General features: G+C 39.9%; 2 protein-coding genes across 2 annotated transcripts in view; one reads left to right on the forward strand and one right to left on the reverse strand.

Annotated features, from left to right (window-relative positions):
• Positions 1-5,351: 5,351 nt before the first annotated feature.
• The window catches only part of ZNF397 (zinc finger protein 397), a 43,720-nt gene continuing 31,459 nt past the window's right edge, over positions 5,352-17,612 (reverse strand). The window contains 2 exon segments of the mRNA XM_029921664.1: positions 5,352-6,641; positions 6,643-8,072. Of these exon segments, the coding sequence (XP_029777524.1) occupies positions 6,444-6,641; positions 6,643-8,072 (1,628 nt within the window). The 3' untranslated portion in view covers positions 5,352-6,443.
• Positions 16,159-17,612, forward strand: part of ZSCAN30 (zinc finger and SCAN domain containing 30) — a 128,396-nt gene continuing 126,942 nt past the window's right edge. The window contains exon 1 of the mRNA XM_029921663.1: positions 16,159-16,334. The gene's annotated coding sequence lies outside the window, so the exon portion shown is untranslated. The remainder of the gene's footprint in view (positions 16,335-17,612) is intronic.

Here is a 17,612-nt window from a genome sequence, read left to right on the forward strand (position 1 = left end):
GCCAGCATTGCTATATACTTTCCTCTTAGGACTGCCTTTGCTGCATCCCACAGAATTTGGATTGTTGTATTTTCATTTTCATTTATTTCCATATATTTATTAATTCGTTCTCTAATTGGCCCAATTATTTTTTAGTAGGGTGGTTTTTAACCTCTACATTTTTGGAGGTTTTCCAGACTTTTTCCTGTAATTGATTTCAAGCTTCATAGCACTGTGATCTGAAAGTGCGCATGGTATGATCTCAATTTGTTTGTATTTATGGAGGGCTGTTTTATGACCCAGTATGTGATCTATCTTGGAGAATGTGCCATGTGCACTCGAGAAGAAAGTGAATTCCCTAACTTCGGGATGCAGAGTTCTAAATATATCTATTAATTCCATATGTTCCAATGTGCCATTCAGGTCCATTGTTTCTTTAGTGATTTTCTGTTTGGTTGACCTATCCATTGCTGTAAGTGGAGTATTAAAATACCCTGTGATAAGCACATTCTTATCAATAAGATTGTTTCTGTTTGTGATTAATTGTCTTATGTATTTGGGTGCCTCCTAATTCGGTGCATAGATGTTTATAATTGTTAGCGCTTCCTGATGGAGAGACCCTGTAATTATTATATAATGTCCTTCTTCATCGTTTGTTACTCCTTTTACTTTAAAGTCCAGTTTGTCCAATATAAGTATGGCTATTCCAGCTTTCTTCTGACTTCCAGTCGCATGACAGATATTTCTCCATCCCCTTACTTTCAATTGAAGGTGTTTTCAGGTCTAAGATGAGTCTCTTGTAGACATCAAATAGATGAATTTTGGGTTTTTATCCATTCTGCTACCCTGTGTCATTTGATTGGAGCATTCAGTCCATTTACATTCATCGTTATTATTGAAAAATGTGGGGTTAGATTCATTGTGTTCTCTGTAGAGTTCATGTTTGTAGTAGTGTTTCTGGTACCTTATATTCCTTGCTACATTTCCCTCATAGAGTCCCTGTTAGGATTTCTTGTAGGGCTGGTTTGGTGGTGATGAATTCTCTCAACTTTTGTTTATTTGGGAAAACCTTTATCTTTCCTTCTAATTTGAATGACAGGCTCGCTGGATAAAGGATTCTTGGCTGCATATTTTTCCTGTTCATCACACTGAATATTTCCTGCCATTCCTTTCTGGCCTGCCATGTTTCATTAGATAGGTCTGTAACCACTCTGATTGGTTTCCCTTTGTATGTTAGAGGCCTTTTATCCCTAGCTGCTTTAAGAATTCTCTCTTTATCTTTATATTTTGCCCATTTCACTATATGTTGTGCCAAAGGTCAATTCAAGTTATGTCTTAGGGGAGTTCCCTGCACCTCTTGGATTTCAATGTCTGTATCCTTCCCCAGATTGGGGAAGTTCTCATCTATAATTTGATCAAGCACCCCTTAAGACCTTTTTCTCTTTTCTTCTTCAGGAACTCCTATGATACAGATATTGTTCCATTTGATTGTATCACTCAGGTCTTGAATTCTCCTTTCATGTTCCTGTATCAATTTCTCTCTCTTTTTCTCGGCTTCCCTTTTTGCTGTAACTGTGTCTTCTAATTCACCTATTCTCCTCTCTGCCTCTTAAATCCATGCAGTGGCCACCTCCATTTTATTATGCACCTCATTTATAGCTTTTTTTTTTTAATTCATCACAGTTGTTTTGAAGGGCCCTCGTCTTTGTATCAATAGCTTCTCTGATGCTTTTTTCAAGTCCAATGATTAATTTTATGACAATTGTTCTAAATTATTGTTCAGTTATGTTGTTTATGTCTGTTTTGAGCAGTTCTGTGGCTGTGATTTCTTCCTAGAATTTCTTTAGAGGAGAGTTCTTTTGTTTCATCATTTTGGCCTGCTTTCTTTCTCTTGTCAGTTTTAAAAGCTCATTATGCACTATGCACCTGTTAGTATTGTTCTATTCAAGGAGGCTCATTGACTGTCCAGGGCCTGTAGTTTCAGGAAGTGTTCTTTTATTTCCCCACTCAGTGGTACTTGGGACTCTCCACCATGTGTACTTTTGCTTGTTTCTTGAGGTATCCCTGAAAAAGGAAACAGACAAACACATAGGGAACAAAAGCACACAAAATGCACAGACAAATCAAATAAACAAACAAACCAAAAGGGGAATGAAAAGAAGAACAGAAAAGAAAGGAAAGGAAAAGAAAAGAAGGGGTGGGGACAGAAACAACCAAAGACAAAGGACAGTCTGGAGCATAAAACCTGCAGAGGGGAGAGATAAGAACAAGGGAAGGGAAAATATATCTGGATGGCAAGAATTAATCTAATCATGGCACTGTAGAAATGTTGGTCTTTCCCAGACTCCAGGGGAGAAAAGGAGAAAAGAAGGGGAAAAGAAAATAGAAAAAAGAAAAAAAGAAAAAAATAAAAGAAAAAAAGGCAGCTCTCCAGTGTGGATGGGCGTGGTTTGGTGTAGTTAGGTTGGGTCTTGGGTGCTGCTCTCCAAAGCCCCGCCTTGGGGGTTTTGGGGAGAAGAATGGTGGCACCTCAAGCCCTTCTCAGACCATGCATCGCAAGCCACTCTTTTGAGTTTGATCTCCATGTGCCACGGGCGGGCTAAGTTGCTTTTTTCCAAGCTCTACCTTGTTTCCAAATTCTAGTCCATGCACTTTAATGCTATGGCCCCAAATAAGATGTCCTCCCCCAGGCGGGTGGCTTACTAGCCGGGATTGAGTAGGGAGACTGGGGAGCCAGCTTTTCCCTGGCTCCACCTGGAGTCCACGAGCCACCAAGCCCAAGGAAGAACAGGCCCGCTGAGGGGGACGAATTTCTTTCCCCGTGCCCAGCAGCTATATATGGGATGGTAGTATCTCTCTATGGCCCAGGCTGAGGTCTCTCCCCTCTTCAGAGATCACTCTATGAGCGTTTTCAGTCTTTCTCTTCCCCTCAGCTCTCCACTGCTCTGCATGGCCGCTCCACATGAAGCCCTTCACGGCCCTGTGCCGCTGCTCCACACACGGCCCTCCGAGGCTCTGCATTGGGCTGGTGTTCCCTCCCCTCAGCGCCTCTGGCCCCAGCCCATTTTTATTTCACACTCACTCAGGCATCTATGAGGCTGTCATCTATAAGGACTCTGTGTGTTCTCCTCCCACTCTTACAGATCAGAGTGGCTTTAGTCGGTCTCAGTTTGGAAGGGCAGAGATTACAGAGCTCCCTATTTGTCTGCCATCTTGCCCCTCCTCTAATTTACTATTTTAAAGGGTTGAATCCAGTGGTTTTTAGTAAATTCTAAAATATGCAGCAACAGTCACTAATTCCAAAACATTTCCAGCACTCCAAAAAGATATCCTATACCCATCAGCCATCAAACAGCCAAACTTCCAAGTGATTGCACCATTTTATATTCCCACCAGCAATATGATGTCTCCATTTTTTTTCACATTCTTGTCAACACTTGTTACTATCAGATTTTTTTACTTACATTTATAGAAGTAGTGTTACTTTTTATAACTCATTTCTAAGACCTAGTGAGCAGGTGGATTAAGAAAACTGGGAAGAGTGAGCAGTGTAGGATGGCTACCAGTTATTTCATCTGTATAGAAAGGTGTTTAGCAGTGCAATTCACCAGGATAGGGAATTCAGAAGGAAGATATCATAGGGGTGTGTATTAAGTTCATGACACTAGGTAGAAATGTGTAGTAAGCAAATAGTTCTTAAAATTTATTCTAAGGAGAAAGGGGTAAACTTCAGATATAATCTTCATCATCCTACTTTTCTTCTTCACTTTTTTAAATTCCCGAAGAACGGATGATAACTCATTGTACACTTTTATTTCCTACTCACTTCTCAACTTATCAGCATGTCAATGCTGTTTAATTTCTCTACTTGTGTCCCTCATGCTTTTATTTCCAGACTTCCAAAATAGTTTTTCTTTCTGCTCTTCCCCCCGTATAGGGAAAGACTAGAAATATATAGAAATATATAGAAATATATATATATATACACACACACACACACACACACATACACACATATATATACACATATGTATTTATCTTTTTGAGAGAAAGTGTGTGTGCACACGAGTGAGGAGCAGAGGGACAGGGAGAGAATCTTAAGCAGCCTCTATGCTCAGTGCAGAACCCAAAGTAGGGCTCAATCTCATGACCTTGAGATCATGACCTGAGTCAAAATCAAGAGTGGGACACTTAACTGACTGAGCCACCCAGGCGCCTCCGTTCTTTCCCCTTTTAATTTACTCTTCTGAATGCAGTGAGATGATCATGTCATTCCTCTGTTCAAAGAACTCAATGGCTTTCCATTACCTTGAGGACAGAATGCAGAAATATGAAACTTAATCCAGCCATAATTAGTACTTTTCTATTTTACATTGGGTACTAAGCCCTAGAAAGTTGAATTGCCTGCTTGTTCAGAACAGCATCACATTCCTTAACAATCTTTCCTCATACTTCATTTTTTATTTACATCTTATTCTGACCCTTTTAAGTACATGTTTTAGTCATTATTTCTATGAACTGTTGAGAATAAGGGCAGGAACTCTTTCTTTCCCCTTCAGCAGCACTCAGTAGAGTCTGACACTGAATGCTTATTGAATGAATGGATGGCTACAGACATACTTCACATTATTTCTTATACTTGTTGCTTCTGTGCCTTTGTTGCCTTTGCCTACTCCCTTCTGCTTTTGTGCCTCTACTCCCATCCTTCAAAACTCAAATTTCAAGAGCTCCACAAACTTTCCCTTTTCTTTCCAATTATAATCAAACTCTACCTCCTCTGAGCTCTTATAAACATCTTGTCTACCCTTATGATTATACTTGAGCCATGTGTTTCCTGTATACATCAGGCTTTATCATTTATGCTTTGTTGGGACAGTATGTTCTTTGTCTATAGTACAAAACCTAAAAAAAAATACCTTGCACATAGTAAAAAACAATGTGTTAAAATGATATTAACTGGATGATTATGGGGACTATTCATAGTAGTGGAATTTTAACACCAGCTTTATAATTAATACTAAAAAAGCAATTTGAAATTTTTATTTTAAAAAAGTTTCTATTTTTCGGTTGAAAACTTTGCATATATATAGCCTATTACCAACATGTATGTCAGAAATCAACAAACAAGGAAGGGTACCTGGGTGGCTCAGGTGGCTAAGAATCCCACTCTTGATTTTGGCTCAGGTCATGATTTTATGCCTCATGGGATCAAGCCCCACATTGGGCTCTGTGTCAAGTATGGAACCCACTTGGGATTCTCTCTCTGTCCCCACCCCCCACCCTGCTCACATGCACAATCTCACTCTCTCTTAAGATAAATATTAAAAATGTAAAAACAAAACAAAAAAAACCCCAAAATATAGTCTGATAAATGTTGCCACTTGAAAAAAATCAATGTCTTTTTATTTTTAGACAGAATATGCTATACAAATTAGTCACATGGTTATTACTTTAGCACTCATTTTTGTTCAATCTATAGATGATAAGATAAACATAGTGGAGATGTAATCTTCATACTCTGATATATGGAATTCATTTTTTTAAAAAAATCTGTTTCACATATTTAGGAGCTGTGATTAAATGGTAGTGAAGAAGGATTTCAAAGCAATCAAGTTTATGGGCTACATTAGTGAAAGCAAAATCAGTCCATATTTGCTGTGAATACGTCAGGAACTTGAAAAGTCTTATTTATTAGGTACACCAAAACTAGGCGAAAGAAACTTTTCTGAGAAAATGGGGCATTGGAGTTATGGAGTTAAGTGTAATACCAGAAGAGCAGAGCATGTTCATATAGAGGAAATTTAATAATAGACAATTAACATTGGCAGAAGGCAGGGCTCTTCCACTGTGAGGAGACACGTGGCACGCTCATTATCCCAGTGAATATCAATTAACATACGGAAGGGAATTAAGTTTTCCCTACATTTGCTAAGGTTACTTCTCTGATATGCAATAGGTAATTAGGGCTTTCTAAAAGGTTTGAGATTACAATACTAGTACATTTCCTTCTGAGCTCTGATTGTAGACCCATCACACTGATTTTTGACAGTATCTGATAAGGTTCTGCATTAACATTATTATACATTTCTTATAATGATAAAACTCTTCCCTTGTGGATTGTATTTGAATGAAGGACTAATGGCTTTTTTTTTTTTTTTACATTATGGCAGAAATTCATTTCCATGGTTGCTGACATTCAGTAATATTTTTACTCACTTTGAAGGTTTTCCCAATTACAGGATTCCTCCTCAGAATTTTTCTTAAGTTTAGCAATGTCCGAGCTCTCAGTTGAACTTTCATTGTAAAATTATTTTTTGTCCAGTGGTGTTTTTTTTCCCTTAATGTAGCACAAGAGTTGAGCATTGATTAAATTCTTTTTCATAATCTTCAATAGCATTCCTAAGATTTTTTTTTTTTTTCTGGTCTAGTGTCTCCAGTACTGAATAGAAGTTGGTGAAAGCTTCTCACGCATTCATCACATTTAGACTGTCTTCCCCAGAATGGACTATCTCATGATTAACAAGATCAGAGAGCTGGCTAAAACCTCTGTTGCAATGAATACACCTGTGGGGTTTCTCCCCAGTGTGGATTCCCTGGTGTCCAATGAATTCAGTGCCTGTGCTGAAGGATTTCCCACATGCATCGAGTTTATACGGCCTTTTTACTGGCGTGGATTCTTTGATGGTTAATGAGATCAGAGCGCCGAATAAAGCTTTTGCCACACTGATCACACGAATATGGCTTTTCCCCAGTGTGGATCATCTGATGTAGGATAAGAGCTGACCACTGACTGAAAGCTTTTCCACACTCATGACATTTATATGGTTTCTCCCCAGTGTGGATTCTCTGGTGTTTGATGAGGTGTGAGTGCTGGCTGAAACGTTTGTTGCACTGCGTGCATGGGTATGGTTTTTCTCCAGTGTGAATTCTCTGATGAAGAATAAGGTCAGAACTCTGACTGAAGGCTTTCTCACAATGATCACAACGATAGGGCTTTTCCCCAGAGTGCACTCTCTGATGTTTAGTGAGGTCTGAGCTTTGACTAAAACCTTTACAGCACTGGTTACACTCGTATGGCTTCTCTCCGGTGTGTATTCTTTGATGTTTAACAAGGTCAGAACGACGACTAAAACTTTTAGCACAGTCATTACATGGATAGGGTTTCTCTCCAGTATGGATTCTCTGATGTAGAATAAGATTTGAGCTCTGACTAAAGGTTTTCCCACATTCATCACATTCATACGGCTTTTCACCTGTGTGAATTCTTTGATGTTTTACAAGGTCTGAGCTTCGACTAAACATTTTACTGCACTGGCTACATGGGTATGGTTTCTCTCCTGTGTGAATTCGCTGGTGATTCATAAGATCTGAAAGTCTACTGAAGGTTTTGCTACACTGATTACATGGATAGGGTTTCTCTCCAGTGTGAATTCTCTGATGCAGAATAAGGACCGAGCTCTGATTAAAAGCTTTACCGCATTCATTACATTTGTAAGGTTTCTCTCCAGTGTGGATCCTACGATGTTTAATAAGGTCTGAGTTCTGGCTGAAACTTTTGCTGCAGTGATTACATGGATATGGTTTCTCCCCAGTGTGGATTCTCTGATGCAGAATAAGATCTGAGCTCTGACTGAAGGCTTTCCCACACACATCACATTTATATGGTTTCTCTCCAGTGTGAATTCTTTGATGTTTAATAACATCAGAACTCTGACTAAAATGTTTGTTACACTGATTACATGTGTAAGGCTTCTCTCCAGTATGGATTCTCTGGTGCTTAACCAGATCTGAGCGCTGGCTAAAACTTTTACTACAATGACTGCACTGATAGGGTTTTTCTCCTGTATGGATTCTCTGATGGATAGTAAGATCAGAACTCTGACTAAAGGCTTTCCCACATTCATCACATTTATAAGGTTTTTCACCAGTGTGGACCCTCTGATGTTTAATAAGGTCTGAGCTCCGACTGAAACTTTTAATACACCAAGGACAAGGAAAGGGTTTCTCCCCAGTGTGAATTCTCTGATGCAGAATCAGAGCTGAGCTCACACTAAAGGCCTTTCCACACTTATCACATCCATAGGGTTTCTCCCAATGGGTTCTTCGATGCCTAATAAGGCCTGTACTCCAAGTAAAGCTTTGCCCACATTCATCACAGTTATGCTGTCTTCTTTTAAAGAGGTTTTGATCCTTTTCATTTAATTTATCTCCAAATTCACAGAATCCTCTGCATTCAGAATCCTGGAGAGCATCATTTCTGGGGTTGCCAGATTCTTCAGGCACTGGCTCAAGTTTTGCTGTAATTTCCTCCTCTGAAGCCGTCTCTCCAATCTTGGTCTTAGTCTCACCATCTAGAACAATAAAAAATCCAAATGGAATGTATTCTCCATAGGGTAAGAAAGTTTGAGGTGAAATAGATTTGTATTTCCTATAAAATACCATCATAATACAGGAGTGCTCCAAAACACGGAAAATTATCCTTCAAAAGAGAAATTAGGAAGCATTAATAAGTAATGGACCATAATAACCATTTATTGAAGTGGTTTACCAGATATGTTCTGTATATATTTGTCACAGGAGATCTGAGAATACTGCAACTTAGTCATAGTAATTAAGAAAGTTTGACTAAAAGCTAATACACAAGCACACAAGCAATTAATTAACGTAAGTAAGGTAAACAATGGTGTGAAAGAGTACTTGGTGGGGGGTTGGGGGGAAGGAGAGAAAGAGGAGGTGGAGGCAGTGGCAGCCTGGCTGTCACCAGGAGGACCACCCACCAGGCTGATTAGAGGCTGCTATTAGGGAAAAGAAGGAAGTATTAATGTCCAGGAATGGTCAGAACAGAATCTTGAATTTTCAAAAATAGGTCTATATCATCTTCCATCTCTTTTGTCCTGATTATTACAAGGAAGCGGCTAAGAAAATATCCCATTTTGGGAAGAGCCATATTCAGTAACCAGATTTCCTAAGTATAGTGTGTGATCCAGGAAAAGATCAAAAATCTCTTCTGAGTTGATTTTTGAGGAGGCCATTCCTATGCTTAACAATACCAGATGTCTGTGATGGTAGGAGTTCCAGTGGAATTCTTGACTTTCAGCCTCCTGTAAAATGGTGTTTACTATAAAAGGCATACTGTTGTCAGACTGCAAATGGTCTAGAAAGCTGAAAACATGACACAGATTAATTTCAAGGGCAAAAGTAAAAAAATCTCATGTCTCCAAGTAAAGGCTTCTTCCCTTTACCAGAGGTAAGGGCACTGGAAAAAGTAGTTTATGGGTAAATCTAAATGTGTACTGACTTAAGTAACATAAATGTCTTATGGAGTTTACAATATAGAGAGAATTAAAATACATGGCAAAAAAACCACAAGAGGAGGGAGGTACATAAAACTAAAACATTTTAGTCTCTTTGGATGGTCCTAGAAATAGTAAACTAAGATAAACTGTAATAAATCAAACATATATGTTGTAATAGATTTAAAGCAGCCTATTTCAACCAGGGTTCCATAAGAGAATAAGACAGAAAATGATCTGATGACCATTTTCTTAATTCTCCCAAAGATGGTACACAGCTAGTACCATAATAGATATACAGGAGAAACGTCAGTACATTAATTAAACAAAGGCTCTAGAGCACTGGTGCTTAATTCTCACAGAATATTGTCAGAAAAAGGCTGCTATGAGGTAACAATTAAACACAATAAAAGGATGTAGACATAATAAGCTAATAGAGAAAAAAAAGAAAAACAAAAGAACCTGATGATGTAAAATTGGGCATAAAAGGAAAAAAAATGAAAGATGGGATAAATAATAACAAATAAGAAGATGATATATCTTTTTCTTCTTTAAAAAAAATGTTTATTTTTGAGAGAGAGAGAGAGAGAGAGAGCAATCAGGGGAAGGATAGGGAGAAAGAGGAGAGGGAGACAGAGAATCCCAAGCAGGCTCCATATCACCAGTGCAGAGTCAAATGCACGGCTCAAATTCACAAACTGTGAGATTATGACCTGAGCTGAAACCAAGAGCTGAATGCTTAACTGACTGAGATACCCAGGTGTCCTGAGAATATGGTATATTTAAATCAAAACATCAATTATGTTATATGTAAATTAACTACTCCAATACAAAGCAAAGAAAAAGCAACAGCTAACATCATACTTAATGGTTAAACAGTGAATGCTTTCCTCCTAGGAACAAGGGAGCAAAATATGAATACTCTCTCTTACCACTTCTCTTCAGCTATACAATCTCTATTCAATATTACCAGCCAAGGCAACTAGACAAATAACTGAGAGATACAAATAAGAAAAAAGTCAAATTGTCTTTATTTATAGACTACACAATCATGTATACAGAAAATTCTAAAGTGTGTTAAAAAAGTTATTAGACCTTGTACATGAGTTTATTAGAACAATATATAAAACCCAATTGTATTTCCGTATACTAGCCACGAACAATTAGAGCCAAAAATTAAAAACTCTTTTTGGACGGGGGGTGCCTGGGTGGCTCAGTCAGTTGAGTGTCTGACTTTGGCTCAGGTCATGATCTCATGGTTCAGGAGTTCAAGCCCCACATTGGGCTCTGTGCTGACAGCTCACAGTCTGGAGCTGCCTGCTCAGATTTTGTGTCTCTCTCTTTCTTGCTGCCTCCCCTCCCCCCATCTCTCTCTCAAAAATAAACATTAAAAAAAGTTACACACAAGTGGTTTCAACAAAACAAAAGCACTTTTTTTTAAAGTAGGTTTCACAACCAACTCAGAGTCCAACATGCTTGAACTCATGACCCTGAGATCAAGACCTGAGTTGAGATCAAGAGCCAGACACTCAATCAACTTGGGCCACCCAGGTGCCCCTAGAAACATTTTTTAACTGCCCCAAAAATGAAATATTCAAACATGAATTCTACAAAATATGTGTTATCTTTATAATGAAAATTACAAAACATTGCTGAGAGAAGTTAAAAAAGACCTAATAAACAGAGATATATGCCATCACTTATGGAAAGGTAGATTTAATACTGTTAAGATGGAATTATTCCCAAAATGATCTATGGATTCAATGCAACCCCAATCAAAACCTCAGCAGACGTTTTTGTAGATATCGACAAACTGATTATAAACTTTATGCATAGAAGAGTCTTAGAAAAGAAAAACAAAATTGGACAAGTTATGCTATCTAATTTCAAGTTTTATTCTAAGACTACAGTAATCAAAGCAGTACATAACATCGGACATATTTTTTAATGGAATAAGACTGAGTCCATAAATAGAGGTGCTTGGGTGGCTCAGCTGATTAAGTGTCTGACTTCAGCTCAGGTCATGATCTAATGGTTTCTGAGTTTGAGTGGCATCAGGCTCTCTGTTGTCAGCATGTAGCCTGTTTCAGATCCCCTGTCCCTCTCTCTTTGCTCCTCCACTCCTCAAAAATATATAAACAAACATTAAAAAAAAGACTGAGTCCATAAATAGATCGAAACATATATGTAAAACTGATTGACAACAAAGTTGCCAAGACAATTCAACAGTGAAAGGACAGTCTCTTTAACAAAACGTGTTAGAACTGAACAATAAGACAAATTAACCCTCTTTCCTTATGCTATACATACATATTAACTAGAAACGTAATATAAACCAAACAGAAAAACTAAAACTATAAAACTTCTCGAAGAAAGCAAAGCATAGATGACCAACGTTAATGCACAGACCTATGAGTAAATAAATTTGTGCTGTTTAGGCCACCCAGTCTGTGCCGCTTTGTTAGGAAGCCCTAGCAGACAAATAGGGCATGTTTGAACTGTATATATATATATATGGAATTATATCACGTGTATTCTGTAACTTGCTTTTTTAGTTCGACATTGTTTGGAAGACTCATCCATATGCATGTGTGTGGCTGTGGTCCATTTATGTTCACCACTATAGCGTGACATATACCACAATTTATTTACCCATTCTCCTTCAATGGACAATAAAATTTTGTTGTTTCAAGCAATGCAGATATTAATCTGCTGGTACATTTATTTTGATGCATCTATCCAAGTGTTTCTCCAGGTTACATAAACTCAGGATCAGAATTTTGGGGTCTCATTGTTGAGTGAGTTCACATTCCTCTATATTCTAACCAATATTAAGTCTGTTCTTTTTAACCCATTGCAATCAGGCTTTTATCTCCTTAACTCCATCAAAACTGCACTTACTAGAATTCCTAATAAGCTCTATTTTGACAAATCCAATTCTCAATCTTATTATTTTTTGACATAGTTGATTACTCTCTTCTTAAAACATTTGTTTTATTCTCACTAACACACCTTTCTTCTATTCTCCATACAGCAGAGTGATCTTTATATAGCATCATGCATAAAATGCTCCAATGGTTTCCTTTTACACTGGAAATAAATTCCATGTCCTTACTATGGCTTGAACGTTCAAACTCATGCTATTTCTCTCTGTTCTCTTTTCATTCCACAACCAGCCCTATTCTCTGCTTACCCCAAAACGACCCTGTTCCTACTACATCAAAAGGTCCCTGGCATTTGCTATTCCCTCTGCCTGCAAGTCTTCCCTCAGAGAGTCATGCGGCTTGTTCTTTCCTTCACTTCTGTCTCTAACCAACTGCTATCACCCCAGAAAGGCACAATATTTGGTGAGCCCTGCATTTTTGAGGCAACAGATACGACAGTCAAATGTGCTGAAATAACCAATGTGGGTAACTGGTAAGGCTGTTATTTTTGAGTGAGACTCAAAAGTAAAAGAGTAAAAAAGGGGCCTCTTGTAGACGTCCAGGTTGCAATGCAAGTTGTCCTGTCACAGGACTTTATTAATCAGCATAACCAATGGTATTAGAAGTGTCTGCAGCAGTCAGGGATGCTGTACTAAGCCTCTTGCAAGCTTGTAGAAGAGAACTACAGTGGAGTAAGGCCATACTCTCTTCGGCCGACAACCATATTTTAGGTGAAAGGCAGACCCTGGCTTGCACTTGCACACTAATAGACTTAAGGCTTGACCACAGAGCACCAAATGACTATTACAAACTGACCATCGTGAACTAGCTATTTGATCCAGCAAAGCATGAAACTGGATATACAAACCTGCATTCCATTATAAAAGCAAGTCCGGAAGACAAATAAATTCTATGTGCTAGTGACTTGGGTTGCCACAGTACCTTTTCCTATTGCTCCACCACCCCTCTCCATGAGCCTATATTCATGGCCTGATGGGAATTCTCTCTTACCAGTTAACAGAGGAGGAAAAAGTACAAAATTGGTTTATAGATGGGCCTGACCAGTGTGTGGGCACTAGCAGCAAATGAATCTTTTACTTATTCCCTGACTCTGGAGTGGCCTGAAACACACCGGTAAAGGCAAATCCTCCCAGTAGGCAGAATTTCATGTACACATCGGAATGTCCATATTCATGGAAGGCAATACAGCCTAAGATACATGTCTGTATTGATTCATGGATCGTGACTAATGGGTTATATAATTAGTTAGGTACCTCAAGGAATAAGGCTGGGTGCTGGAAGCCGTTTCTGAACTCACGAAGTCGAGAAAATCTTGTGAGGTAAAGGCAGGTCTGCAAGGCCTCCTGCCCGATGGCGACCGATGTCTACCCCCCACTCAACTACTTTCGCTGAAGCACCAACCCCCAGGGAGCATTATTGACTGGCATCAAGAGCGACTTGTCTTCTTAAGCTAAAAAATATGCGAATTGTACCTTGTGAAGGAACTTATTATAGGAGTTTTCCTTTTGTGATTATAGGAGCAAATATTACATTTCCTGAGAAACCTGTTTTTCTTCCCCTCAAGAAAACAGGCTAACAAAGGCAAGTTAGTTCTTTGTGAGCAGGGGTCAACAGCCTGTTTTCTCAAGGGGAAGAAAGACAGATTTTTCAGGAAATGTAATATTTGCTCTTATAACAGGCAATTGACCCTTGCCCACAAAGAACTAACTTTTGCTTTGACTATGCTAAAAATATTGTATTTCGGCCTTGTATTTAAATGCTAAAGATACCTTCCTTCCCAATGTGATAAGCATTTAGTCACCTACTTCAATCACTATTGATAAAGGTTATGCATGAGTCTTTTACCAATCTATGTTCTGGGAAATTTTTACAAACCAAAGAATTTGTCATCAGAAATCGCTGTCTAACGTGATTGCCACTTCCGTTTTGTTCTCCATACATTTTTTTCAATAAATAAAGCTGGCTCTCTGGTCAGTGCAGAGATGCCTGCGGTGATCAGATAGAAACTTGTGGCTCTCTCATTCCCTCCCCCTTTCACTGACTCTCATCTCTCTCGTGCGGACACTGTCCATCCTTTAGGGGAACCCTGGTCCTGCTGAAGCTGGATTCCGGAATCAAGCCCTGCATAGGGCTGTGTGCTGTCAGCATGGAGACCACTTCTGATTCTCTGTCCCCGACCCCCTCTGCCTCTTCCTCACTTTTGTGCACGCATGCAAGTGATCTCTCTCAAAAATAAGTAAGCGTTAAAAAAAAACAAAGGTCTGATGTTTTAGGTCACCAAGTTTTGGGGGTTCTTTATCATGTAGTAATAGACACAATCCTCAAAATAACCTCCAAAGTATGAGTTATTATATACTTACAAAATGAGGAAACAGAATCATGACAAAGCTAGTATTTGAATCCAGGCTGTCAGACTTCAGTACTGTAAACTATAATACATAAAACTATAATACATAAAAACGATGACCTGAAAATATTTTTTTTTAGTGTTCATTTATTTTTGAGAAAGAGAGGCAGAGCAGAAGGGCAGAGAGAGAAGGAGACACAGAATGAGAAAGAGGCTCCAGGCTCTGATCTGGCAGCACAGAGCCCACTCGGGGCTCGAACTCACAAGCCAGGCGATCATGACCTGAGCTTAAGTTGGACACTTAACTGACTGAGCCACTAGGCCCCCCATAAAAGATAGCCTGAGAAGATTTTAAAGGGAAAATATCAAACACTGACAGATTGGTGATGAGGTGGTTATAACGGGGGAAAATGGATAACTCTGGGGAATCATGGAGAGGAGGGAACTCCATGAAAATTTGATGGCTAAAATTCACAATGAAGCCATGTGACTGTGCTTGCAGCACTAAAGAGATAGTACTGCCTAACAGAGTGAGGGGTAGGCAATGAAGAATACCAGTAGCACTTGAAAACGCTAATACAGCACCAGTAACAATCCTCCCCACCACCTAAAACATTAAGAAATATATAACACACAGCTTCTCACCTGACAAAAGGTGGTCTTGAGATTCACAATCAAAGTGGATCTCCATGGGCTGCAAATGAACACTTAACATCTCAGGGAGCGACTGGAGAATTACCATTTCCTTAGTAAGCTGTTCTTGTCCACATAGGAGTCTGAAGCCTGGAGGCAACTGGGCACCAGTGGGCTTGGAAGAAAATCATGGTGGAGACTAGACCACCAGAAACATCCCCTAGATATAAAAGAAATGAGAAAACAAAATTTCATTTAATCTCCAAGTGCTAAGCTTCCTCGCTCATCATCCAGGAGTCGGGCATTCTTTGGACATGTATTTTCTATTCCAAGTCTAGAGACCTTCAAACATAACTGGAGATTAATGCTACTGAAATAAAGGCATACTGGAAAGATAACGCAGAGGAGGGAATTAAAATTTTTGTTCCGTAGGTTAACACTGCATTGGTCGCCTTTACCATACCGAACGGACACTATGGATCCCTCATCACTTTCTGTTTTTCTTTCCCTCTTTCCCTTCTTCCCAGCACTCACGCGTGCAGGTTGCTCTTTCCCGGGCACGCTCGGCTCATCTGCGCGAATGCATCTCCCTTCCTGATTCCACTTGCCCTCAAAGTTTCTGGTGTTCATTCAGGTGAACCCAAGGCCGAGCAGGCGCTGACCGGGGACCCAAAGCACACTAGGCCAAGGAGCCACCGAGCCCAGGAGTGGCTCATGGACTCAACAAAACACACAGGGCTCCCTGGAGGCGCTCCAAGGCAGCACAGCCGGCGACATCACCCGAGCTCCCCGGGCTCCCGCGACCTATCACCACCCATACCTCCCTTGTTCTCCAGGTCGCGGTCAAGCCTCACGTGCTGCGAACCAGCCATCGCCGCGTCCGCTCTAGGAATCTGGGAGGATTGCTCAGCTCTATGGCCCGGGACCTCGCACTTGCGCACACGCACGGGGGCGGCGGCCGCAGCCGCAGCCGCTGGTCGGAGGATGTTTGCCGACAGTTAACCCTTGAACCTCCGCGAAGCTGACCTCAGCCCGACTGTAGCTAGCGACCTGGTGAGCCAGGTACCTTGCTGCCCTACCTGCCGGGTCTTGGCGTGAATGACCAAACGTCTTTCAGGAAAGATCTCTGGGGGCAGGGTAGGTTTTCTGACTACATAATGAGTTCTTATTATCTTATTCTTTTTGAATCCCCACTCCACCTTCCCTTCATATTCTATGGTGTGCTTCTATTCTAACTTCCTTCCTGTCCTCTCTACTTTCCCCCCCAGAACAGTGGCGTGCCTTCAAATCATCTGGAAGCCGTGTTAAAATACTTTTTTATCTGGACGTCATCCCCAGAGTTTACCACTCAGTAGGTCTGGGGTGGGAGCCCAGGTTCAGGTGCTTGTGCTGTTGGTCCTGGGACCACATTTGAGAACCATTGCCCTAAAAATAAGTAATGCTTAGCAATTCCTGAATTGCGGGGAAGCTGGAGTTTTATCTACTTTGCCATCAACGAAGGCCACAGGGTCTGTTTCTAAATAGCTTACTTAAGAGGAAATTTAAAAATATGTGGTGACAAATGAAAATGAAAACATAATAGTCCAAAACTCTTTGGGATTCAGCGAAAGCTGTTCTAAGAGGGAAGTTTATAGCAATACAAGTGTACTTCAAGAAGCAAGAAAAATCTCAAATAAATAACCTAATATTACACCTATAGGAACTAGAAAAAGAACAAACCAAAATCAAAACCAGTAGAAGGAAAGATATAATAAAGACTACATCAGAAATAAATGAAATAGAAACTAAACAGTTTTCTTGCCAGTACAGTCCTCATTGTGGCTAAAGGATCAGGGTGAGAAGGACCTGAAATTTGGGAGGGGGCACATACCATGATAGGAAAGGATATTGTTGTGTCCTTGGAAATATCTTAGTAAGTAAGGGGAAATTAGGAGAAGGATTGAGACATATGGTTTAGGTTGAGATGTTGGGAAGAAGAGGTACAGGTTTGAAAAAGTGGTGGCTGGCTGAAATGATGGTCGAGGTAGAAGCAGAGGGCTTTCTGTCCCAGCCCAGGACTGTCTTCTGATCTGTGAAATCTTAGGGATGTACAAGTGAGACCCTGATGTCCCTGTAAATAACTTGTTTGGGTCCAGCCCTCCCAAGCATGGAGTGCAGATGCTTTTTTAAAAAACAAGTTTTACTGTAATATAGCAGACAAATAACAATCAGCAAATATTTAGGATAGACAGTTTGGTAAGTTTTGTCATATGCATTCAGTTGTGAGACTATCACCACAGTCAAAATAGTGAACACGTCCAGCAACCCAAGGAGTTTCCTTCTATCTTGAGTATCTCCTCCCTTTCTTCCTGCAGCTCCCAACCACTGTTCTGCTTTGTGTTACTATAGCTTAGTTTGCATGGTTTAGAGATTTAT

This window comes from Suricata suricatta, chromosome 14 (genome assembly GCF_006229205.1).
Source record: "Suricata suricatta isolate VVHF042 chromosome 14, meerkat_22Aug2017_6uvM2_HiC, whole genome shotgun sequence".
Classification (NCBI taxonomy): Eukaryota; Metazoa; Chordata; class Mammalia; order Carnivora; family Herpestidae; genus Suricata; species Suricata suricatta.